Source organism: Limanda limanda, chromosome 15 (genome assembly GCF_963576545.1).
Source record: "Limanda limanda chromosome 15, fLimLim1.1, whole genome shotgun sequence".
NCBI lineage: Eukaryota > Metazoa > Chordata > Actinopteri > Pleuronectiformes > Pleuronectidae > Limanda > Limanda limanda.
The window spans coordinates 18,305,010-18,330,332 of record NC_083650.1 but is presented as its reverse complement, the minus strand read 5'-3'; the positions used below and the strand labels follow the sequence as shown (position 1 = coordinate 18,330,332).

At 40.9% G+C, this 25,323-nt stretch overlaps 1 protein-coding gene across 1 annotated transcript; it reads left to right on the top strand.

Annotated features, from left to right (window-relative positions):
* The first annotated feature begins 375 nt into the window (after nt 1–375).
* si:dkey-192p21.6 (uncharacterized protein LOC565246 homolog) lies at nt 376–24,192 on the top strand. The gene is made up of 18 exons (XM_061087818.1): nt 376–460; nt 1,018–1,112; nt 2,288–2,409; nt 3,266–3,384; nt 5,229–5,298; nt 5,390–5,456; nt 7,370–7,452; nt 10,371–10,447; nt 11,879–11,909; nt 12,025–12,185; nt 14,634–14,746; nt 15,870–15,991; nt 16,599–16,722; nt 16,844–16,930; nt 18,263–18,340; nt 21,752–21,822; nt 22,932–23,044; nt 24,011–24,192. The coding sequence occupies exons 1-18, from the start codon at nt 376–378 to the stop codon at nt 24,190–24,192; spliced, it is 1,800 nt and encodes a 599-aa protein (XP_060943801.1).
* The last annotated feature ends 1,131 nt before the right edge of the window (nt 24,193–25,323 follow it).

Sequence of the window (25,323 nt, the reverse complement as noted above, 5' to 3'; positions counted from 1 at the left end):
CCCGCTCTTCCTCCTGAGCCAACTATGTCACATTTGCCCCAAAAATTAGGACAAGCTATCAATCATTCTTGTTTTATATATTGCTTATGCATTGTATAAACCCAGTGAGGAGGTATAACACATCATTGATCTTCCTCTGATTTCTCAAATGTTTTAGCTCTTTAAACTCATAAGAAACAATAACAATGTGACATTTAACCTGATAATTATCGTTATCTACAAACGTTTTTATCTTGACATAATTTTTGGCCCCATCGGCCAGCCCTGGTTAAAAGGAACCATGCCCTCTATAGGTTTTGCCCTTTGACCGCTTGTTATAGTGGTGTAAGAGTTATAAAGATGAGCAAGTGACTTGTCATGTTTTCAGGCAGCACCATGAAGGAGCTCAGGATACTGCTACAAACAAGTCTAACTTTATTAATCCTTGCAGGCAGCAGCTCTGGACGATACGTCAGTTCAGGTGAGTCTTGTTAATAATATGGTTGTTTACGTTTGATTCTAACAGGAGAAACCTCTTTTTCAAACCAAAAAGTATCCGTGTTCTTTCGAGCATCTCATATCAGTGCTTGGTTCTCGTCATCAAAGTTCATATCTAATCTTGATAAAATCGACATTTCAGATGTTTGATCTCAGTCATTAACACAGAGTCAGTGTTGTGATCATGATGGTGGAGACACGTTGATGCTATCTCATCTTTATGATCTTCAAAAAGCTTTGTGTGCCAGCTGTAAATCATCAAACCATTACAGAAAGTTTACACATCTTACGCCGCAAACTAAAAACACACCTCTTCAGACTCTACCTTGAAAAAATAAATAAATAAATAAATCACTAACAATTTAGTAGCACTTAAATGGCACTTACTTATAGCATTTTGTAGTTTTGCTTTATTTTTGAAGAATTTGTACTTTCTTGATTTTTGTTGTTCTTGGTTTGTACCCTCGGGGTTGAATGCACTTATTGTAAGTCGCTTTGGATAAAAGGGTCAGCTAAATGAAATGTAATGTAATGTAACAGGGCCCAGTCTGAGAATGGACAAGGCTCTGTTAACTTTCCATAACCAGCTGAAAGAAGAGGTGCAGGTTTTCTACACGTCTGATTACTGCCACAAGGTAAAGACATTATACTGTCTCTTCCCTTCTCCTCTTTCTGTTTATCTGTCTTTCCGCAGATTCCTCAGATTACTAACAGATGAATAAGTCAATATTCTATGATGCCCACAGAACCCTCAGATACAGAAGAAGTCAACAGTGTGACAAACACTGTGAAGTTTGATTTAAATGTTCCTTACTCAAATCTCTCCAGTGGCCACAGAGCTCCGGAGACAAAGTTAAAACCAAAAATAAAACATGAATGGTCAAAATGTGATATCCAGACAATAAGTTAAGCTTATAAAACGCTGCTACATTTCCCATAATGCAGTAGCACTTTCGTTAGATGTACTTAGAGTTTTAAACCTCATGTGTCCACTTTTTATTTTTGTCAGAAGTCGGGATAATCCATTTGGTTTTATGTCCAAGATTTGATAAAGTTCCCTTCAGACGCACAAAATAAATTATAAAAAGATATGCTCTGTTACAAGTCAACAGACTTTCATGTAGAAAATCAGAAGAGAGCCACTTAAATGGATTTTTTAGGATGTGAGAGCCGTAGATTTAAGGATCATCAAATCTACCATCTCTCTGCATTTTTGTCACTTAAAAAAAAGTTACCAGCTTTTCTTACATCGACTACATCAGTTATTCCAAAGCTTTTTTGGCTTGTGATTATTTAAAACTACTTGTGAGCCACTACCACAAGTTTTGGAACGAGTGTGTATCTGTTTCTTTCATTAAATATATTTGAGCTGAAGAGATTTTAGAGACATGAGAAGGGAAAACCCAGTACTCTACAAAGAAAAAGAAAAGATTTTATGTCTTTGAATTTTGAAGAGGACATTTGCATAATTATTTTATTCTTGTTTATTCTTGACTTATCTAGATTTTAGTTTATAGCTAAAACTGTGATACATCAGGCACAGCCAGCTAAAAAATAAATAATTAAATGGGAGCTTTAGGGGTGCAGATTTTCTCTTTTTCAAATGTTGCCTTCGCTAGCTTAATATACTCTTTATATTGCTCTGCACATTGTCTTTTTGCACCTGTCATACATGTACAAGTTAGATATATCTTTTATCCTTTTTTCGAATACTTATTTGTCTCTTTAGACTCATTATGACCATTTTTCTCTTGACCACATGTAGACCATTGTTATTTCTATTGGTTTTAACTCAGTTTTTCCTCCTCAGTGTATGTACCAGCATCTGGCCAGTGTGAAACCCAACAACAACAATGCATCTGTGGTGATCAGCACTAAATTCACTCTGACTGTGCAGGTGGAACCACAGACCAGGAACTCAACTCTGTGCAGGTGACCACCGGTTTAATATTCTCAAGAACCATCAATGAGTTGAAACCTCATCTTAATTTACAGCAAACAGAGGTAAAACTGCTGATTTCTTCCCTGTTTCCCCATAAAGACCCTGCCTGTGGGAGTGTATCGCTCTTGTCTGCAGACGTAATCTAGTGTGGTAGCATCAGCAGTCTGTGTGATTATTTACAGGGCTGGGGGAGTCATCCTGACCTGCTTTCTGGACCTGAGTGATGCCCTCCCTTAAACCACCTCTCTGCTAATCGATCAGGAGCCTTTTTGGGGTTAATAAGACCTGACATTCCAGTATTGACTAAAAAGGCCTCTTTAAAGCTTTAAAGCCACACGTGCTGTGGAAACCTCAGCGGGGACATTAACTGGAGGAGACAGTCGCCATATTTATAAACAATCAGAGCCTTCCATTTGGGGGTCACCCGTAAACATGGTGCCAGGGATTCAGTTGCAACATGACGGGCTCCTGCATGGTGCTTTTTTCTCTGAGACCTGCTCCGGGGCCTCTCAGATCAATGCTGAGGTCTCTAACCAGACTGTGCTGCTATTGATTCCCTTCTGCCTTTGAAATAACACTCCAAGTGATAGCCAGTATGTCATCCGAACAGTGGATCAATAGGAGCATGTAATGCATGTTTTTGGGGGCCTGAAACTGGAGATGGTGGGAGGACCTATAGGGAAGCACTTTGGGTCCAAAGGCACTAGGTGGTGCTGCCGAGCTGTGTGGAAAAAGATATGAATAAAAAAAATGACATGTATTCATGTGAGAAAACACAATCTCAGAGGGGATCAAATAAAAGCAGCCTGCAGTGTTAAGTGGTTTTCACTTGTTTTTGGTTTGCAGGTGGAGTCAGGAGTATGGAGAAGGTGGTCATTACTCTGTTTGGATCCAGATGTCAGAAGCCACCGGTGATCCCAGCTGTGCTCACACTGTGTCCAAAAGACCAAACAACGTATACCTGCGTAAGTGCACAACACTGACGAAGAACATGACGTAGAGAGTGAATGGGATTGCCTTGTTGAGACACACTGACAGTAAGAGAACATGTGTCCGGGCTCAGGTCGAGCCTTTTGATCCGCTCTCTGCTTAATTGAGTCAGCAAAGAGCCGAATCCCTGGGCTCGGCCTCGTCCACTGAGCAGTACCTCTCATCCATCTCTGGGGACATGATGTGTATTGATCGAATAAGACAAGGTTTCTTGAAAAGGGATAAAAAGAGAAGCTTCTCTTGTTTGTTTTGAAGGCCTGGCTACTCGCGGGAGCGGGGGATTGTGGGTAATACATTAGGGAGTGTGGAAGGATTAGGGCGTAATGGGATTTTGAAAGCGTCTCTTTCCATAATGTACACTCTACTTAACAATATTGCAGATTATGTTGTAGATCAGACTTTTAAGGCCAAGTAGCCATTATCCCAGCAGATATATGGTCAGTTTGACTGCACCCCTCACAGTATGATGAGCTTCCATTAGCTCCACAGACCGGTGATTATACAAACTCCCTGTAGGACTTGCTCAGCTTAAGTAATGGTCTGGTCAGCAGCTCCAGACCGGTTAGAGTGGCCCTGCTAGGGAATTTCAAAGTTTACTTCAGTGTCTCTCATTGATTGGCCGCTGGCCTTTGTGAGGTCATTTTCTGGGCGCAGTGTTCTTCACGGATGTATTTCTGTGCGGCCGCTATCAGATCCAGCCTTTAATCACGTTAGTACTGTATTCTGCATTGTACCACAAACCACAGTCACCTGCCGGGGCCTTAATTATTTCTAAGAAAATCCAAGATATTGACTCATATTAAGTGTTTGACTTGAGCAAACGAATTGACGGATTGAATTCGATCTGGTTGTTTCAAATACGTCCATTAATTTGCTTTTATTCATTCTGACTCGCAGAGGGAGCATGGCTGGTGCAGGGATCTAGTGCTGTCTCACTCGGCGTGTCGAGAGCTTTATGGTGTTTTTACGAGCAGACACCAGAGATGCCAGGATATTCCTTCGTACATTATAAGTGATCACTCTTTTTTTTCCGATCGGATGTCCTAGTGTGGATTCAGCTCAGGTTCAAATGGTATCTTTTTTATGTTTGTTTTTCCACTGAGGACAAACACGGCACCTGCCGCTCCTGTGTTTCCTCCGTGCTTTGACGCAAGAAGAGCATATTAATATCTCCTGAGCCTATGTGTCATAGTTTTATAATCACTACCACAGCTGTCGAATATCTCATTTTTATTTCATTGCCATTGGGACCGATGGGAGAGAGATAATGGTGCAACTTTCTACTTTTAAGAAAGAAGGTAAAAAAAAAATAGTATTTAGCTTGATTAGTATCTTTATTAATATTTCTGTCTGTAGTGATACAGATACAGAAACATGAGTTTTTGGTTTTTCAATCATCAAGGAAAATTTCTATATTTGTTTTGCAAATAAAACCATTCATTGTTTTTGTGGCCCCTCTTTCAGCTCTCCATCCGGACCCCAGTGTAGTCTCACATTTTCCTTTTTCAAATGACCGTAGTCTTAGATTACCCGCAGTGATTGCCCGATGATGGATCGACCAGGAGTTTCCATTAGGCCCTTCTTTGTCACTTGAGGGATCCCCTTTGACACTGTTTGATTCCCACAGGGGCGTCAGGAGGCGAGTACAGCAGGCAGTTTGGACTGGTTTTATCAGGCCTTTTTATCCCCAGTCTGATTCTATTCCGATAGACATGTAAAGCCCCAGACATGGACGTCCAGACACAGAGGCTATGACGAGCTGTTTGATTACACAACTTCCATTTGTAAACATGAGCTTTTTTCTCTTCTGTTCCCTCAGCTCTTGTGGTTTCAGCTCTCTCACTCGCCATAATCGCTCTCTTGGTCGTTGCGTCACCTTACATCTACAGGTACCCATGTGCTTTTCACATCATCCACAATGACTCAGCTCTCATTACTCTCCCATCAGAACCAGACACACCAGACTTGTCCTTTTTACAGGAGGCGTCGTACATCAACATTTTTTAAGACCATTTGCTGCCAATGCACTCAGTACTCCGTGGATAATGTAAGTAAAGCTCTGCCGCAGATGATTAATATCTTCATACACACAGTGAGATGACACAGATGCATGATTTGATTGATTAGATGTAGATCAATCATAAACCAATCAAAGGATTCTCATTAAATGAGTCCTGAGGTGGTAGCCTCTTCTCAGCCGTGCAAATTTGTTCAAGATGCAGGATTAAACCCACAATATGATTATTTAATTTTCGTTTAATCTCATCATTCCTGAAATTCCTTTTTTGTTTTACATAATTGTAAGCATTAAGAGTAACATAATGCAAAATAACTGCCCCATTTTTCTCTGCAGAAAAATGACTGGCTTTAAGCTTTAGTGCAATCTAACATTAACATTGCCTTGATCCAATAGAATTATTTTCGTTGGCCATCTCCGCAGCCTGAGATGCATACCAAAATTGCTCAGAGACTCCAGCCGTTTGGGAGACACTAATGGAATGATTGATACAAATGTTAGCGGAGCCAGTTGTACTGCAGACTAACATACAAGCGATAGAGCAGAGCAGAGCGTCCGTCCAATCATCTTGCTGGATGGCAAGAACTGCTGTGTGTTTTTTGGTGAGCATGAATGGCTCCTCTCATTCTTCCGAGCAAGAGGCCTCGGTCTCCCATATGCCGTCTTTATGGCAAGCAGATCCATCAAAACATATTAGTGCGGGTGTCTTCCTGCTCTGGCTCTTTAAACTGCTGCATGGGGGCCAGTGAGTCAGGCTAATCCAACTGAGAGGGCAACAGGCCAGAGCCATCTCAATGCTGCCTTCACAGCGATGGGGGGGAAATGAGGCACCAGCACCCTGCACACAGAATGACCCTGAACACAGAGAGGCTCAACAGGATTTTCAGGGGTTATGAGCAATTTGGCAATCTGGACTTTTGTTCTTGTCAATATTTTTACATCTCAGAACAATCACTGTAACATAAAATCTATAAAATGATTTTTGCATTAGATGTATTTGTAGCTATTGTAGCTGCAACAAAAATCCTTTAAATATTATCTAATCATAATCAATCAGTGCTACAGCCGAGGGTAATTAAAATTGAATGAAAATCAGTCGAACTAGCTAATTAACAGCTATTAAAAGAGGTCTTTTTATGTGTAAGTTTTCAAAGCAGCATGAGGACAAGTAAGAGATAAAGTATTTAAAGCTGCACTAATCAATAGATTTATATTAATGTTTCATTAGAATACTACATCTAATCAGAAAGGGCTCATTCATAATGACAAACCTATAGGCTACAGAGATTTGTAGTCTGTAATATTTTTGGGAGATATTTCTGCCCTTAACAAATTTCCATTGTATATGTAGAATCTAGTATAGATACCATGGTATATTTGAGAGTATATGGTACGGACCATACAATCGTATGATAATAATAATAATGATAATAATAAACTTTATATGTATAGCCTCTCTCATAAAAGAAATGCAGCTCTCAGTGCTACATATACAATAAAGATAAAAAATAAAAACCTGTTAATACAAATAAAAACCTGTTAAAATGTCATTCATATAAAAGAACAGATTTTAAGTAATACAAGAACATGTCAAAATGACATTTAAAATAAAAGGAAACACAAATAAATACAATTAAATAAAGAAAAACAGAAAAGAAAGTGATAAAAAGTAAGTACAAGATCTATGCAAAGGCTGAAGTAAAGGGAAATGTTTCAAGGTTTCTTTTTAATGCATTTACTCAACCAGCTTCTCTGATATCTATCAATTAATACTGCTTTAACACATTTCTGAAAAGGTAAACAACTACTAACAGAGATTATCTGCAAACACAAAGGAAAGATAAAACAACAAAGGTTCAACATAAGCCATTAAACAGTAGCCATTCAGTCTATGGTAGATAAATCACCAGGCCATGATTATTTCAAAGCTGTTGTCTCTACAGGACGGATCACGTTCTTCTGAAGCTGAGCACAACCCCACCGAAGCCAAACCAACTCGTCTGCGCTCACTTGACACTTTCCGAGGGTATGTACTCCATCAACAACCAACCTGTTTATCAGTCCATCACCACATGCTGCTCTCTCACATGCTAATTCTTTCTGAAGCGGTCTGAGGCATGATGAACATCTACAGGCCCCGGCATAACGAACAATTACAGGGGTCACAGTCTGGCCACATGCTCCCCCAAGCTTTTGTTATCAGGCAGTATAGCTTTGGGCATGATTTGTGATATCGGTGCGTCTCGGGTTTGGAACAGTGTGTTTCTGTTGGACAGGAGTGATGCATGTGATTGAATCTGGGCTCCCTGCTCGCCTTAATTGTGGCCTGGGGGTAGACACAAAGCACGCCTCTCTGGAAACAGGATGCTGGTGTGGCTTTGACCTCCCCCTCGCCAAGTAATTGATGTAATATTACCGTCAACATATCAGCACACATCCACAGGGTCATAGATCTCTTGCCAAAATGGAGAGCGAGAGGAAATCCAGCGGCACAGAGGCAGGATCCAGGGGACGACTGGCGTCTTCTCAATCTGTGGCTTTCCTCTGGACGAAGCGTCGCCTGAAACCACCGTGCATATGTGATAAATTCAAAATACCACTTAGTTTATTTACCTTGGACTGAATTGGTTGGAAACAGTCATAACAGGGTTTCCAAGAAACGATGCTTTTCAATTTCCCTTCCTTTTATTTGCACTTGCTACCGCAGCACTGTTCAATCCTCTTTGCCAAAATGTCACTCCAGGGTTACAAATACTTGTCGCATATTGATATCGTGATTGGGAATATTGGAAATTCTCATTCCTGACAACACACTTAATCACACTGTGACTCAGCACTCAGGGTTAACGCTGTGTGTGCCTCCTCAGCTCTGTGACTTATGATCCATACCCTTGATAAGTAACAACTTTCTACAGAAAGCAGACGCATCAGTCATCTGCCATAAATACTGAGACATTTCTGAAGGCAAAAGGCTTTTCTTGTGAGCTGGCTGTATTTTTTCCTGATCATTGCTCAGCCTCCGCTGACATGATATACAGAGAACTGTGGGGTTGTAGTTGCACGTTAATTTTTCTAAAAGGATCTGGATTTTAATCTTGTGCCGCCTTGCTAAAAGCCTGTTGCTGGTCCCCTCACTGTCGAAAATCGCACCGTCAGTAGTTAGTGGTGCCATACGACAGAATAAACAACTATTACATCAAAACAATGGATTGCATTTAACACCAGGTGGCTGATTCATTCTGCGCCTTATTTTGACTAAGCTCCAAGTTTTTTCACCCGATTCGGTTTCAAATATGCTCTGATGTTTGGCCACAGAAAGGAACCCTGGTATTTCCACTCTAGTAGTCATTTATTTTGACTAGTTTGGGAGTCCATGTACGTGATATGTCCATCACTGCAGGTAACTCGATACTCTGCAGATGTGTTGCAACAGAAATGTACCCAGCTAATATTCTAATTGGAAATACATGTGCAGGGATTCAAATCAGTCAGTCATAACCAGTTGTCACTGCATTACAGACACGTCTGTTTGTAATCTGTTAACTATAAATCATGCAGGCATGAATTAAGTCTATTACTGAAGTGACAAATGTTCAATGGAGAGCTTTATAGGGATATTTACCACTTAAACCTGATTAGGAACCAAGAAAACACGCCTGTGGTGCTTCAGCCTGGACATTATCTGTTTGTGTATTAACTTTGCTGCAAAATGAAACAAATTGATCTCAGTACACATCATAATAATGAAGTCCTTTTTAGCTCCCCTTAGTCATAATTAGAAGGTAAAACGTGTGCTTACATGTGTGGCATTGCTAATGTGATCTGCTCATAATGGAGCTCTTGTTCAAAATCAGACACCCAGAGTGTTTTAATCAAAAAGATGACCAATACGCCACGATACAGCAGGGATTTTCACCAGGTCTCATCTGGCTAGTTATTTAACCTTTGTCTTTGTCACTATGGCAACTAATGGATATGTTCGTCAGAAATTAAAGGATAGCCTGTGTGTGTGTGTGTGTGTGTGTGTGTGTGTGTGTGTGTGTGTTTGTGTGTGTGTGTGAGGGAGGGAGGGAGAGAGGGAAAAAAGAGCACATGGACACATGCACTATGGTTTAGTCTACTTAAAGAGCCCCTTTTGAGATGATAGTGGCCGATTAAAATCTTGTACCAGCAGGTTGGGGCTAAAAGAGCAGTAATGGCTTTGGTGCACCTCTTAATTTAATCTAGGCAGAAAAACAAGAGGAGGCAGAGGCAGATACAGTGCTCCTAATCAGAGAATCTCGTTCCTAGAGGTTGTACTAATCTTGTTTTGCCTCTTAAAGACCCTCTTATGATTTTTTTTTAACAACACATGAATCAGACGCATAACCCGAAGTATTTAGGATGATGAAAGGATGAAATCTGCCTCGGAGCAACCAGCTGCATCCACCATGCTTCCATTTACATTCCCCTGCAAGTTTGTGTTGTATAATGGCACCCGGCCGTTTTCCTTACATGCAACGCAAACACCTTATTTTCCTCCAGCGTCTGATTCAGTGGAGCACTCCATCACTTGTGCAGTGCTTCAGCAGCCGTGGCCAGTGCTAAAGTATAAAGTGTATCATATATTAGCTGCAAAGGCTTTAGTCAGCACTTCTGCTCGAGGAGATCCAGAGGACAAGTGTTCATTTCCTGAGTGATTCATAATGCTTAGATTGCATTAGCTTGCATTTGGAGTGTGCCTCTTTACCTTTAACTCAGAAGTTAAATTTTTAATCAGAATTTAAGTATTGTTGGATTTTTAGAAAATGATTAGAAAATATTAGAAAACTATTATGCATTTCGCATTTTTTAAATGTATTTTTGACTACCTTGTGCTTCATTTACTCTTTGCTGGTGCATGAAGGTTAATCCCATTATTACTGATTTACTAAATATGGCTTACTCATTGTACCGTCTTTGTAGATTTGCCCTGACAGTGATGGTGTTTGTGAACTACGGTGGAGGAGGCTACTGGTTCTTTCAACATGCCCCATGGAATGGTTGAGTAAAGTCATACTCTTAAGACAAAAACAAACTTAACTAGAAGGGCACACAGGGAGCACACACCTCCACCAAGGCTGATTGACCTCTTTATCACCATATTGCATATATATATATATATATATATATATATATATATATATATATTTATTGCATGAGATACATTTCCCATGTACACAGAAATCTTACACATTAAACACAGACAAAATATAAATGCTCTGATATAGTTGAAAGGAATATTTGGTACCATACAGTGACTCTAGACGGACTTAAGATCACCTATTAAAATACTCAGAGAATCTGGATCTTCTGCACAAAATTTGAGCTGATTATAGATATTAACACTTTTCAGACATCGTTTTTTTCTTTTTAAGACTGTTATATCTTGGAAAATTCACAAAAATGTGGCATAATGCCCTTTCGTTAAAAAAGTGAAAAAATAATGATTTGGATCAACACAAAAATTAAAAAGGTTCTTCCCTGACCCATAAGTGTCTTGGTAGAGTAAATGTACATGTTTTTTGTGTAATCCTGCTAACTAACACATAAACAAATGCAGATGAAAAAACATCTTAGGTGGAAGTAGTGAGAACATAGCAGAGCACAGTCAACCCTATAGCAGACATTGGCAGGATACAGGGTACACAATGGACAGGTCCCTGTATCAGTGTATATTTCTATGCCTTCTTCACACAAAAATGAATGCTCAATGGCGTCTCGCTCCTCATCACGTCTGCTGAATTTTCTGACCGGTTGTCACTAATTATGATAAATATCGTCTCAAATCAAACACACAGGACGCCATTCCTCATTCGAGCCAAATCAAAGCTGCGATCCATAGAAGTTTATTGTTTTGAACAACCAGGGTGGAGAGAGGAGGAGGAGGAGGGATGAGTGTTTGACTGACAGCTGGGAGAATACGGGAGGGTGCTGTGATAGAGTGACATTCCTCTGCTGCATCTACCAGTCTTTATATACCATTGGGCAAGGCACCTGCTTTCCAGGGAGACAGTTGCTGGGTCTTTTGTTTCTCTGGGTGAATTAAGGTGAATAAAAAAAACAAACCTAAATGTCTCTGTAACTTTTATGAAATGTATGTCATCGTTTAGGGGTGTTCCCAATTTAAATTTGATAATGGCCTCCTCACCACATCTACAAGGGTGTATTGATTTCATGGGTGGTTTGACTGATGAATTCTCTTCGCTGCAGGGCCGCTACTGTCACAAGCCTGAAGATATTTATTCATCACACCTCTTCAAAATGGAAAGTTAATATCAGGAGCAGCACTTTAAGGACATAGTTTTGTTCTTAATTCATCTTTTCGTCCTTTTGGATTCTCTGGATTAGAGAACTTTGAACTCCGTTTAATGGCATGAACCTCAAGTATCTGTGAGCCTATTGATATTCATTCGTGTTTTGGTTTGTTGCAGGTTTAACTGTGGCGGACCTTGTCATGCCCTGGTAGGTTGTAAAGGAGGACTGTCAGACATATTCAGTCCTATTTCAATATACACAAATATCCATAGTTTTATCCACATACCTTCTTTTTAGAGCCTTGTACTTTTGTTTCTTCCAGGTTTGTGTTCATCATTGGCACCTCAGTGGTCTTGGCTTTCAGATCCATGCAGAGGAGAGGGGTGAGCCGCCTCCAGCTGCTGCGCAAAAGCACCTGGAGAACCGCCGTCCTCCTGCTGCTCGGCTTCTGCTTCCTCAACTACTCACCGAGAGACGGACCACGTAGGTACACACCATGCAGCACATCCTGTATTTGTTAATGGGACATCATGTGTATGAGTTTGTTCTGTACTGTTAAAATTACCAAAAACGATGGGCATGTCTAATAATAGGCCCACGTATTACATGGAGAGTACTTTCAACCATAATCACCAGCGGAGAGCAGAGACTCTACCTGTGTTTAAGCACTTGAATCCATCTGAAGTGTTAAGCCAACTGCATTAGCTGTGATATTTTATAACATAATGAAAACTTCTGTAAGACAACATTTCCTTCAGCAATCTGTAATCAGTGGTGGAGGAAGTTTCAAACAGTTTACTTAGGTAAATAGATAGACAGAAATGTAGTCAAGTAAAAGTACTGCATTCACTTTTTTTCTTGAGTATGTAAGTAGTTGCTTTTTAAATATACTTAAAAAGTAAAAGTACTCAGCCCTTGTGGCCATTTCCCTAATGCAACGGTCCACTACATCATTATAGCAGTTTCTAATATCTGTTATTTCACCAGCGATGATGCAGCTGCAGAAGATAATTGAAAATATTTTTTTTTGCAGTATAACAGATCCTATATTGGTTGTGTTCATACTATGAAGAACACTAAGAGCCTTGATTTAAAGATATTCTGTTTCAACCCCAGATTTGTGTTAAGAGCCACAGCTGCAGGGCTGTGTTGGGCTTAACATCGGGGAAGCAGCCAGAAAATCCTTGTATCATCATTCACCTGGGGATGCACAGGGCGCCCCTCACACATTAGCCCCCCCACCGGTGCTAATGGACTTTCATGGGTGGACGTCTGCGTAACAGGGTTAACAAAAATATTGTTATTGTGTGTGTGCAGTCTCAAAATCCAGCACCAGGGGACATTTAACAGAGGCAGATTGAGCAAAAACAACCGCTGTGGTAATGGACAATTATAAACAGATAGTGTTACAGCCCTTCAGCCCCATGCAGCTGCTGTGGAAGCTGCTGCTGCTGCTGGAGCTGCTCACAACAGCACCGGTGACTTTTACCACAAACTGCAGCTTTGCCCTCCGTCTCCAAGGACGTCCTCGGCAGTTCAGTTGCAGGGTTTGATCTAATAAGAGAATGGAGACATATCAGCTCAATGTTAAACCATTTCAGTGTTAACCTCTAACATTGAGCATGAGTCATTTCTAATAAATCACACTATGGTTATATGTCCAGAATCATCATAAAAGCAGAATGAAGGACGTTCCAGTTTTAGAACGACTTGTGAACTTATTTGTGGAGTTTAGGAAATTATTAACCAAAGTAAGGTTTGGTTAATTTATGCAGATTCCATTAAAAACCATAAAAACACATTGTGGTTAAGGCTAGAAAAGACTCAATAGACTTATTCAAGTTTTTTTTGTAAAAATATGCTATTTCTTAGGGTCAAAGTGTGTTTTCAAGATTGTATCTCAAAACATCTGATTTTGCTTATTCTTTGTCTGACACTGACAAGTTAGAGAAGAGAAAAGATGAAAATGATTTCCAATAGTCAAATTCAAACCCAGACTGTTAAGTACCTCGAGGACGTTTGGATCTTAAAAGGAAAAAACACTTTTCTAAAAGTTTTGGGCTGTTTGTAAAGCTGTCAGATGGCTTTACTCAGTTCTGCTCACTTCCAGAAGAATCATTATTTTATTCAATCACTGAAAGTGCTCAGAGATGGGAAATAAACAGCAGAGCTTTCATTTCTTATAAGATATTGAACGTCAAAAAGGGTCTTAATTTCACACCCACACACACAAACACACAGACAGACACACACACACACACAAAACAGCCTTTATCAGAGATAGTGTTAAAAAGGTGTGACAGCTTCCTGCAGTTCACTTTAATACTGCACCTTTCCCTGTGATTTTTATTGAAGTGACAGACACAGTGAATTATCTTGGAGGGGGACGTGTCCTGCATATTTAACAAACGTGGCGTCCGTGGGAGCTTCCGCTTTTCCCGTGAAAATAGAGATTTCCGCCTTTTATTTGATTTGATTCGAGCCGATCAATGATTGGGACTGCATTGTTATTACGGCACGTCGCGTGGCAAAGAGGTTTTCAATTAACTAATGTGTAGATAACCATCAATCTCGGGACCAGTAGCCGAGCCAATCAGACCTAATTTGTCGAGAGTGAGAGATAAGTGGGAATCTTTGACCAGCCTCCCACCTTCTTGACATGTTCACATCCTGAAGCCTGACACCATTTACACGTGAGTCCTGCTGTCCATCATCCTCGCTCAGGAAGCAGTGATAGTAGGATGATTGAGAGGATGTTTTCGTGTTCAACATCATTAAAATTCCTGATTTACGATTTGATTAAATCAGCAGTAATAACTCCACACTGTTGAGTTGTATTTATGCGTTGTGTGACACATTTGTGCATTGTTTGGCTGTTACGCTGCACAGTGCTGTTGTGAGTGTTCTTGCTGTGTGTTGGCTGTGCTCTAGTCTCCTGGTCCTGGCTGCGGGTCCCTGGAGTGCTGCAGCGTCTGGGCTTCACCTACTTTGTTCTGTCTCTGCTGCAGACTTTCTGGAGACAGAGAGAAATCCCACTGACATCGGTGAGCAGCTCTGTCAAGTTCAATTTCACCAGTAGACACAAAAGGAAAAAGACACAGAGGAAAACTAACTTTGGAACAACGTTGAACTGTGGCTGTCTGACTAATGTAGATTCTAACATGAGGACGCAAACACGCATCAATAAACTAGCAGGTTAACATGTTGACGAGTTGCAGGTATTATATTATCGGTTCGGCCATTATTGGTTTGGTCATTAACCAAAATATTGGACAAAAGGAAGCGTTCATCTGACAAAACTGCTGGTAAAAAATCAGCATGGTCAGTGGGATACATCTGCATGTTGAGATATTTCACAGGATAAGTGAAGATTATGACCTGATGGTTTCATTAGATGAACAGTCAGGGTGTAACCAATTCCTCTTCTCTCAGCAGAGGCCCAACAGTCTCCTTGAATTAAATCAAGTGGCACCAAATTCCTGAGATTGATATGTCATCTGAAAGTTTTCATCAAGATCCATGAAATATTCCCTGACATCAACAAAATCTAACAATGTTAGAGAAAGAGACAAAACAATTGCTGGATCCACCCCTTTGTCTGGATCAGCGCCAATATTGAATGGGTTCTTTAATGGCCCACGTCTCATCCTTCCAACAAGTTGTATGGAAATCTGTATGTAGTTGTTATGTCATCCTGCTTAGAGTCAGACAAAATATAACCTACTCGGTGGAGGTAATGAATGACTTGCAGAAAGACTGACATTATAAAGCCATGCTGCTGGCATGCCTTTAAAAAGCAAATTTGCAGTGTTCTTTTTTATGTTTTGTGACATATAGTCTTTAAAAAATTCAGATAGAAATACAAATACAAACACTCAGCAATGGGTGAATAGGATTTGTATTTTGTTGTATTGTTACATAGAATTCAATGTAATTTAATAAGACTATTAGACAATTGAATAATTTCTATACAATAGTTTCCCATTATATCAATTAACAAATAACAACTTTAACATTGACAATGATAAAGGATTCCTAGCCCTATTTACTGTTTTCTAATGACATTTATCTGACTTTTTATTAAAACAAACAATAGAACAATGCAGTAGATTTCTGTGAAATAACTTTATCTTTACTGTGTATCTTAACAAGATTTGTGTGTGACAGCATCACTGGTGGAACCCCATCCAGGATGTGGTCTTGTATTGGCCCCAGTGGCTGATAATCATCCTGCTGGAGACTCTGTGGCTGTGCATCACCTTCCTCATGCCGGTGCCCCACTGCCCCACGTAGGTCCAAGTCCAGTCTGACCATTAACGCACTAATGCTAAATGTGTGAATTTCCTCCACCTGTCCGTGCCGGGATAATCTACAGTTGGGGCTGCAGCGGAGGTGTTTGTGTGCACACCTTGTGTTGCTGCCGTGATTTATGGGGCCCTTGGTGGATGCTTCAGAGGGCATAATTAGGCAATCTCAGTCTGTCATGTGCAATAAGAGGAGTGGAGGCAGAGGATCCATCTTCCTCGCTCTGTGTCTTCTGCTCAGTGCAGCTTTTTGTGTGTTTTTTCCCCATTTCTGTGACCCAGCATGGCATCCTATAAATAGTGACACTTTCCCCACAGCTTTTTCACATCTGAATGTTTTTGTTATTGTTTCAGTGGCACGTGAGAGTTTCATGGTGAACACAAACCTCATAGAAATATTAAAAACAAGAGGTGATAATTCTCAGAATTAGAAATACAAACTGCCTCAGGACCTTCCTACCTGTTCTTTTATCCTAAAATTCAGGCTCTTTTTTTGTATTTTTACTCCTTTGTTGTTTATTTAAAGACTGTATGAGAAAAATGCAATTTCTTTTTCTAAACTAATCTTGATCACACTCCTGTTTTTTATCAGAGGGTACCTGGGAGCTGGTGGAATCGGTGATGATGGTCTTTACCCAAACTGCACTGGGGGCGCTGCAGGACACATTGATAGGCTGATGTTTGGTGATAACATGTACAGATACCCCACGTGCAAAGTAAGATCTTTACCACACATCATTCATTACCTCATCTATCCATCAGTAAACCTTGCAGGTGGAAGTGAAACCATCAAAACAATCTTTGCCTCTTATTTTTTGTATTTTTTTCTACTTCCAGGAGTTGTATCAGACCACACAGCCCTTTGACCCAGAGGGGGTTCTGGGTACAATCAACTCCATCGTCATGGGATTCCTGGGGATGCAGGTATTGGGCCGATCATGTTTTTATCTTCTACGAGTGAAGTAGTGTTGATTCTGGCATCCTGTAGGTTTTTAGAAGAGCACATATTATTCTGTTGTCATGGTTTAGTTCCAAATTTTTGTCTGCTCAGAATAGAAGACATGTTTTTCCTCACACGTTATTTTGCAAATACATAGTAGAGCTTACTCTTTAAATGTGAAGGCTGACTATGATTTCAATTCTACCAAACCACAAAACACAACATCTTTCCATTCTTCCCTCTTGGCATGCAGATAGTTTTGATAACATTTTGTGATACATGTCTCTGAAACATCTGGCACTACCTCAATATAAATCTGTGAATGTCATTGTGATGCAAAAACCTGTTAAACCACAGACGTCTTTACAGGAACTAAGTGTTAAAACAAAAAAAAATTCCAATAACAAGGGCTGCCAGGAAGTAATATGGATTCTGGGAAATGATTTTGGTGAACTGCCCCTTTAGAATACTGGCAACTGATTGGCTGGGAGCACCATTTATTAAAATAAAACCACACTTGCCCAGTGAAGGTTTTCACGAAGATTCATTCAGCTGTTTAGGTGATAGCACTCCAGTAGCATGTTCAGCTGTGATGTTAAACTTAATGTCTTTTAATGACTCCACCATTTAATACATATTTGTAAATTAAAAGGATACATTTCTAAAAGAGCTTATTTACCAAGAGAATTAGTGATGTTCTCTACTGATAACCTTGTCTTAGTAGGTTAATAAACACCCCGCAAGACTCGTAAATTTCTCTGTACTTAAATGAAGGTTACGTGAAAGACTCTTTGCCGCCTAATTATAAGTGCACAGCTGCCGTCCTTTATTGACAAAATGATGTCAGGAAGCGAGGAGAGAGCTTTTGGTCTTTAGACCTGAGTCTGCGATGGCGGCGCTGTCACTTATAACCATTTGTGTTGTGGGAAGTTGCCAAGCAAGAGCAGCCACATAGTTCAATTCCCTGTGGGCGGTTGGCCCTGAGCCCTTCAGTCAGCGGGTCTTAGACGACACGCCAGGTGTCCGCCGCCCTCCTCTGTGTTCGCTCATGCTAATGTCCTCGGCTGAAACATATTTATCATCACCAAATTAATCAGAGGGCGTGGATGACTCAGACCAAACATCTGGCTCGGCTGGATAGGAGAAATATGACCGCTGGGCCAGGGACACAATATTGACACCTACATCCCAGGCCTATTTGGTTACCGAAAGCCAAATACACAGACGCACCGTGTTGATGGTGTTTACATGGTATTTCTTATTAACTTTATGATTGACTGAGTTCTATCTGTTTATCTCTGCTTCCTTCTCCACAGGCTGGGAACATCATCATTTTCTACAAGGGGAGAAACGTCCAGATCCTGTGTCGATTTCTCGCGTGGGCCGTCGTCCTGGTACGTAACAGCAAACAGAGGTTTTAAACCCAGTAAATGAGTGTAAAAGTCATTTGATAATTTGCAACCAAGACAACAAATCTCTTGAAACATCGTCCTGCTTCTATGACTCACACACACACAGCTGAGCACTTACATGGGGCTTGCTGGTAGACTTCGCCTCCCAGGTAAACCCGCCAATGTGTTTTCCAGCCACTCGGGTATTAGTCATAGCCGCCAAAGCCATTCATTAGCAGGACTTAGGAGAGGACATCTGTGTGATCTCCGTACAATTAAACAACATCCATGTGTGGCTGTGTTTCCGGGCAAACAAGGGTATCCAGCGCCTCGGGGGGGAACGCACTGTCTCTTGTTGTTGTCTGTACCTCACATGTGGTTTTAGATCCGAGGAAGTTGTGCATATTACTTACAGACCGCAGCAGTCAGTACAGCAACTAATGAAAAGCGTGAACAATTAATATTTTGTTCCTGCGATCAAACAGTAACAGCTCTTATACATGACTGTTTTGTTAATGCTTGATATCAGAAACAGATTAAAGTTCTTCAAAACTAAAAGGAAAGGATAAATCAGCTTGGATAGCACTTCAAGTCATATATGTTTTGGATTGGTGCTCATTCTGGGTGGTCTAAAAAACACACAAAGAGAAGCAAGCTGGCTCCTTTATTTGTATAGAGGGGCATCGTGTCCCACAGGGAGCAGCAGAGTGTTAGACGAGATGGCCCGTTTTGCATTTCTAAACCTGCGACAGGAGGCTGTTCGTTCGCACTAACGAGACTGACAGTCATCCATGAGGAAAAGCCAGACTTTGCCGAACTGTGCTTGGCCACTGCTTTTACACACACACACACACACACACACACACACACACACACACACACACACACACAGTGACATGCTGCAGAGATGTAGCTTGTTTGCAAAACGGGGTTAGTAGGAGCCTCCGTGCTGTGGAGGCAGACATCCTGAACTGGCAGCCCTGTGACCTGGAGCGATGATGGAGCTGCAGGAGCTGGCTGCATCACACGGCCTTGGAAATCAAACCGGTGCAGGATGAAAAGAAGAGGCCAGTGGTCTCAGCCAGAGGAAAACATGCAGAAACTTAGATATATCTTATTAGTTTCAAGCTCTTGTTGATGTATACGACTGTGGCTTTTCTGTAAGTTTTAATTTTTCGATTCAGATTTCAGAGTTCTTCAGTATGGTATGTGTACTTCAACTAAAATGGATTTATTTATTTATTGGACTATAAGCACTTACCATCGGTATATTAGTGTTTGAAACATGCTGAAGGAACCAATAAAGTTTTTTATAAATGTTGTCTCATCATTACATCATCAAAGAGTTGAGTTTGTCAGGTCAAGTCAAGTTTTATTAGTCTAACCCACATTCACCATGGGAATGAGATTTACAGGCTCACAATAACAATGGGTCCTCAGTAGCTTTAATATGGAGGAAAGCAAGTCAACAGTCTGCAGCCATGTTGAGCTAAACATTAAGGTCAGCATGCTCATAGTGCTAATAAACTGATGGTTTACTTTAGTTTTATTTAATTTAATTTAATTTAATTTAATTAATTTAATTTAATTTAATTTTGGCTTTCGTACATCAGGTATAGTCCAAAGATGAAAAATAAAGAGATTGCAGAAGTTAATCAAATGTGTTCTGTGGTTAAGTATTTGTTTACATGTTTCATTCTGGACAAAAATGTTGGACTAACACAGTGACATTGTCATCCCAACATTCAAATGCAACTAAAAAGAGAAGAACACTTAGCAGAGTAAATCAAAGGGAGATCTAAACAGAAAATGGCTGAAATATAAGACACGGGAGAGTGGAAAACCGTACAAATGCACAAAAACGCGTCTATGGTGTTTTTGAACCATGATAAATCCTGCTCATTTCATAAAAATCAATTGAAATTCTATTGTTGACTTTAATATCATTAACCTCCGCTCTTAAATGACAAATCTCCTCCATTATTTCTCCTGGTGTTGAATCTTGCTGACTATTATTGTGGAGCGAGAGGCTGGAGGGAGGTGAAATAAATTAGATCCATTTGGCCTCTCCCAGAGGCACCGAGTGATAAAGTAACACATGACTAAATAAATAAACATTAGGCTTTAATGTTTTTTTCCACAATATGTCATGGTTCACCAGTCAGGGCTACAGAGAGGATTCAGATGCTGAACTCCAGATTGTGGTGTTAGAGACGATAAATATCCAGGATCATGCTGTGTTTAGTAACGGATCAATACAGGGACTTGAAATCCTGGTTGACTGAAATAAAGAAAGTAGAAAAAAGAAATGGTTGACAGAGAGACCAGCCAGTTTGTATTGATTCAGGGAGCAGATCCAGACCTGTGTAAAACGTAAACACAGCTTATAATCGTCCCATGTGTTCTGCTCGTTTTTTGCTTCCTCCTTTATCTCAGCAGCTTTATCTATTCTTAGTCCTACAAAGTGTTTTCACCAAAACAGAAAGCAAAATTAGTTTTCGTGATTGGCCTGTTCCTGATATTGACTCCTCTAAATTCGATCTGGGCTCCGAGGGGAGGCAGGAAGCAGAGCCGAACCTCCCTTGTTTCAGACATGTGCTCTTGACATTAGCGGGTCTCCTCGGCAGAGGAGGAGAAGGGAGCTCATTTTCTGTACGCACCCAACCACAGCATTGGTGATATCCACAGGAGAGGCTGCACAAAAGTACCAGAAAGTGTTGACACAGTGAAGGTCTTACACCAGAGCTCACAGAGTTGATATTATGGGAGCGGCCATGCATCTTCTTCCCTAACAAACAACAGCCCCTGTTAATTAAAGTCCAACGATCAGGCTCCAGAAGTGAGAGATTGGAATTGAGCGATTGCCCCACATACCAGCCCCATCCCACATCCTGCTGCCTGGATAGCCTGGAGACTTAATCCAGCTCGGCTAGGCTATTTCCACACCATCGATTCTGTCATCTATACACATGATGGATATCCACCTAACGAGCGTTGCTTTCTGATCCAGTGCCCCGGGTTTCTCTCGCGAGCGCAAAATGTTTCAAGTATCTAAATCATACATAAAGGTAAATAGATGAGACAATAAACACTTGTATTGATGTAAAGTTCATCAGATCACTTGCGTGTATATTGTGGTTATTATGACTCCAGGGTGAACTGGGCTCCAAAATGGGTCTAATTCTATGCTGATGAATCTCTGAGGAGCATAACGTCCCAGTGTAGGTGATGAAATAGTTTGGAGCTCGGTGTTGTGTGTGAGTGTATCTTGATGGGCCGTGGTCACCTGACTCTCAGATAATCGGTTAATCTGCCGCACTTGCTTGATTCTGTTGCCTCGTGTTTTAGCTGGCCCAACACGGCTTGCTTTATCGCCCTCCATCGATTTGAAATCTGTTTCATTTCCACCCTCAGGGAATCTCCGCTGCCATCCTTTCTAAGTGCACGCAAGACGGAGGATTTATACCTGTCAATAAAAACCTTTGGTAAGTGCTTCCTGACCCTCTAAATCCAGCCACTTTTCCTCACAAAAGAAAGGATGGGCTTCCAGCAGTGCACAAATCAAGGCTGCTAAAACACACGTTTACTTACCTCTTACAACAGCTACTACTGTAAATAATCTGTTGGGAGTGTGAGTTGAGGCGATCATACATCCTCCCGACATGATCGCTCTTCCTTACAGCCAGCGGGCTTAAGGAGGCTTTATCCTCTCTTCCCCAGAAGCACTCACTACACATTTCAGCAGCCCCGGCTGATGGGCTCTGGGAAAAGCTTCCATATAATCACAGATCTGTCTAACTGCTCCCAAACCATCATTCGCCTCATTTTTTTCTTTCTTAAATGAAAAAAAACAAGGCGCGGCATCTTGATAAATGTTTGCAAAGATTTGGCATGAGACACAGAGCAATTACTACCTCAGACGTGGATTACTTTATGACCTCTGTTGTAGTTCAACCTTCCACCCCACCCCCCTCCCCCATAATATGATGTGAATCATGTTAATGTTTGAGCAGGAAGAATACCACTTCTTCTGTGATGTGTAAGCACATTCTTGGTGATTTTCCACAGGGGCCGCTGCTAACACTGCGCTCATCCCTCGCCATTACCTGACTGGCTTTTATAGGCAGTTCATCATGCACAGGTTATTGAGCTCTTGAGTATGAGTCCCTGCCTGGATGTCTAGAAGTAATTAACTCACAGCCAAGAGTCCTTTTTGGCCCCACTTCAGCTGAGATTTAAAAAAAAAAAAAAGGTCCAGTGAAAGGAGGCTGTGGGAGGCCTCCATTTTACATTAGATGATATTACATCAAACATTCTTGCACTTAAGAACAGACAGGGACATGGCTGGCTGGCACGGCTCCACGGGGCACGTGCCAAGGATCCACTGCCGATGCTTTAGTCCAATCCAAGAAACTGTCCTGCAGTATGCTGCTTTGGCTGGAGAGCCCCGGGTGTTATTTATCTGCAGCACAGGATTGATAGACTCAGTGTCTTTACATGCTTGTTCACATTGTGCTACAAACATTTTAGATACGCCCCAAATGTAAAATACTGGATGTTGCTCTTAAGTATTTCCGATGGTGTGTTTCTCCAGGTCGTTGTCCTATGTGACTTGCATGGGCTGTTTCTCCTTCCTGCTGCTGGCGGCCATGTACTGTGTCAGTGACATCAAGGGCTGGTGGGGCGGACAGCCGTTCATATACCCAGGTAACAATTGTTCACACATCACAGAGCTCAAAGGTTCGTCCTGGTCAATAAATCCTGATGGGCACACGATCACACACCTTCAGCTCAAGTCAACAAAGTGTATCTAACTTCTCAAAGTAGCTACTGTATAATCTCTACTTTTAAACTTACAATGAATCACAAGACTCCTTGTTGTGATGACTCCACCTGAACCCCATACTTTTGCCATTAACTTTTTGTTTAATTTGTTGTTCTTGATTTTACATTTTGTTTCATTGTTTGTTGATTGTTTTTTAATTGGTGATTTTAAATGCTATTGTATTATTGCATTATTTTGCCTTTTATTTCTTTATTTGTGTAGCACCTTGTAATGGCTCTTTTGAAAGGTGCGATACAGATAAAGGGTTTCTACTATTATAATTATTATTATTATCATATTTCCCAACTCTGCAGCTCTAGCAACCATTTATCTTGAATGTTTTATTAAATCTTAAACCTCTCATCAATGCTGTTTCCATATACAGGTGTCAAACTGTTTTCACCAAAGCAGTAGCTCCCAACAGTCAAAGTTAGTGACGATAGGTGGTGAACATAATGAAACATTCAGCATCTTAAAATCCAAATGTTCTCCTCGGTGGAACAGAGGAACAAATATTGAAACTTGATTTCAAATGAAAGCTAACTTTGCTAATTTGTGAATCCATTGGACGTGTAAACCAACTAACAAAATGTCAGTGTGTCGTGTTTCCACTGCCATTAAATGGAAAAAAATATCCAAATGTTAACCTTCTGGAGTCTGAGGCCTCATCGCTCCTTTTTGACCTGCCTGACATTTTCTATGTTCTATCAATACATTACCCAAACTGATGTAAGAGCAGTAAGCAAATCATTAATATGTGGTCATTTCTGTCTGATGACACTAACATAATTGTGGACTTCTAAGGCTTAATGCAGGTCCTGTTAAACAACATCTCCTCCCCTCCTCAGGGATGAACTCCATCTTTGTGTACGTCGGCCACTCTCTCCTGGGTTTCTACTTCCCGTTCAGCTGGGAGATGCACTTCCAGCAGAGCCACTGGGAGTGGCTCTTCCAAAGCCTGTGGGGGACCTCGCTGTGGGTGCTCATTGCCTACCTGCTCTACAGGAAGAAATTCTTTCTGAAAATATAAACAGAATAACACTGTTATCTTTACAGTTAACCGTTTCCTCTTCTGTGATACATATACATGTAAATCTATCCTGCTGATGCTAAAGTCCAAGTCAGCTAATGAATTAAGCAGCAGAGAAAAGGTGCAGTTTTTTATTTATCAAACACAGGCTGTAGCACAGTGGAAAGAGTGTAAACATGTTCATCCATGCAACCCATTAAAACAACACCCTGGTTCTAAAGAAGAGGATCCAGTGATCCAGTGTCAGGGTGGGCAGCTGAGGTTTTATTTGATGCCACTGAATACACTGATTACATCAAATATACTGAGATGGTACTTAACAAATTAGCCCGAGTGATTCCACTACACACCAGCCTGACCATTATGAGACTGTTGCCATGGCCACTTCTCCTCCTTATGTGTGTTTGTGTGTGCGAGTGTGTCGGGGGGATGTACCATCTGCCGTCCAGGTGACAATACTTTAATGGGGGTCAAGATGCACAACTCACAGTCATTAATGGGGCTGAAACCTCTCACACTCATTGTATTAGAAAATCAGGGAAATGACTTGAATCCAATTCATCTGGAGGCGAGCCCCCCCCAAAGAGCCTGAGCCCTTTTGACATTTTACCCATTCAATACTAAACTACTGAAACAGTGTTAATCCTCAGACTCAAACTATATTATTCCCACATGGTTGACAGTCTTGTTGATTTATTGATATATATATATATACATGTGTGTAGAATGTGTGTATGATCGGATCGGTGTGCTCTCAACATCAGGTCAGGTTGTGTGTACATCATGAAATGACCATCTATTTAATTAAATGACACGGTGTCGTGCTTCTCTTCCACAGTAAAATTGAATTACTCGCTCCTCCGAGGCTCTAAGAACCTTGTGTAACACGGTGTAGTGGTTTCGGTAACTGTCTTACGAGCAGACGTTGTTGTTGGAATGCCGCTAGGTGCCTCCTTCCATCTAGAACAAGACTCCGAATCCATTACTGCTCTCCTAAACTCCTGCGCTCGCGATGAAAACACATTAATGCTTCTTCATGGGATTAAAATGAAATCGATACAGACTCACCACCGAGGGCTAAAGATATCTTCTGTGTATTTGCACCCGATGATGAAGCTTTAATCTAAATAT

Coding starts and splice junctions, on each gene's coding strand:
- si:dkey-192p21.6 (XM_061087818.1), top strand. CDS start 376: ATGAAGGAGCTCAGGATACTGCTACAAACAAGTCTAACTTTATTAATC. Junction 11,910..12,024: donor GCGGACCTTGTCATGCCCTG/GTAGGTTGTAAA, acceptor TGTTTCTTCCAG/GTTTGTGTTCATCATTGGCA. Junction 12,186..14,633: donor CTCACCGAGAGACGGACCAC/GTAGGTACACAC, acceptor GCTGTGCTCTAG/TCTCCTGGTCCTGGCTGCGG.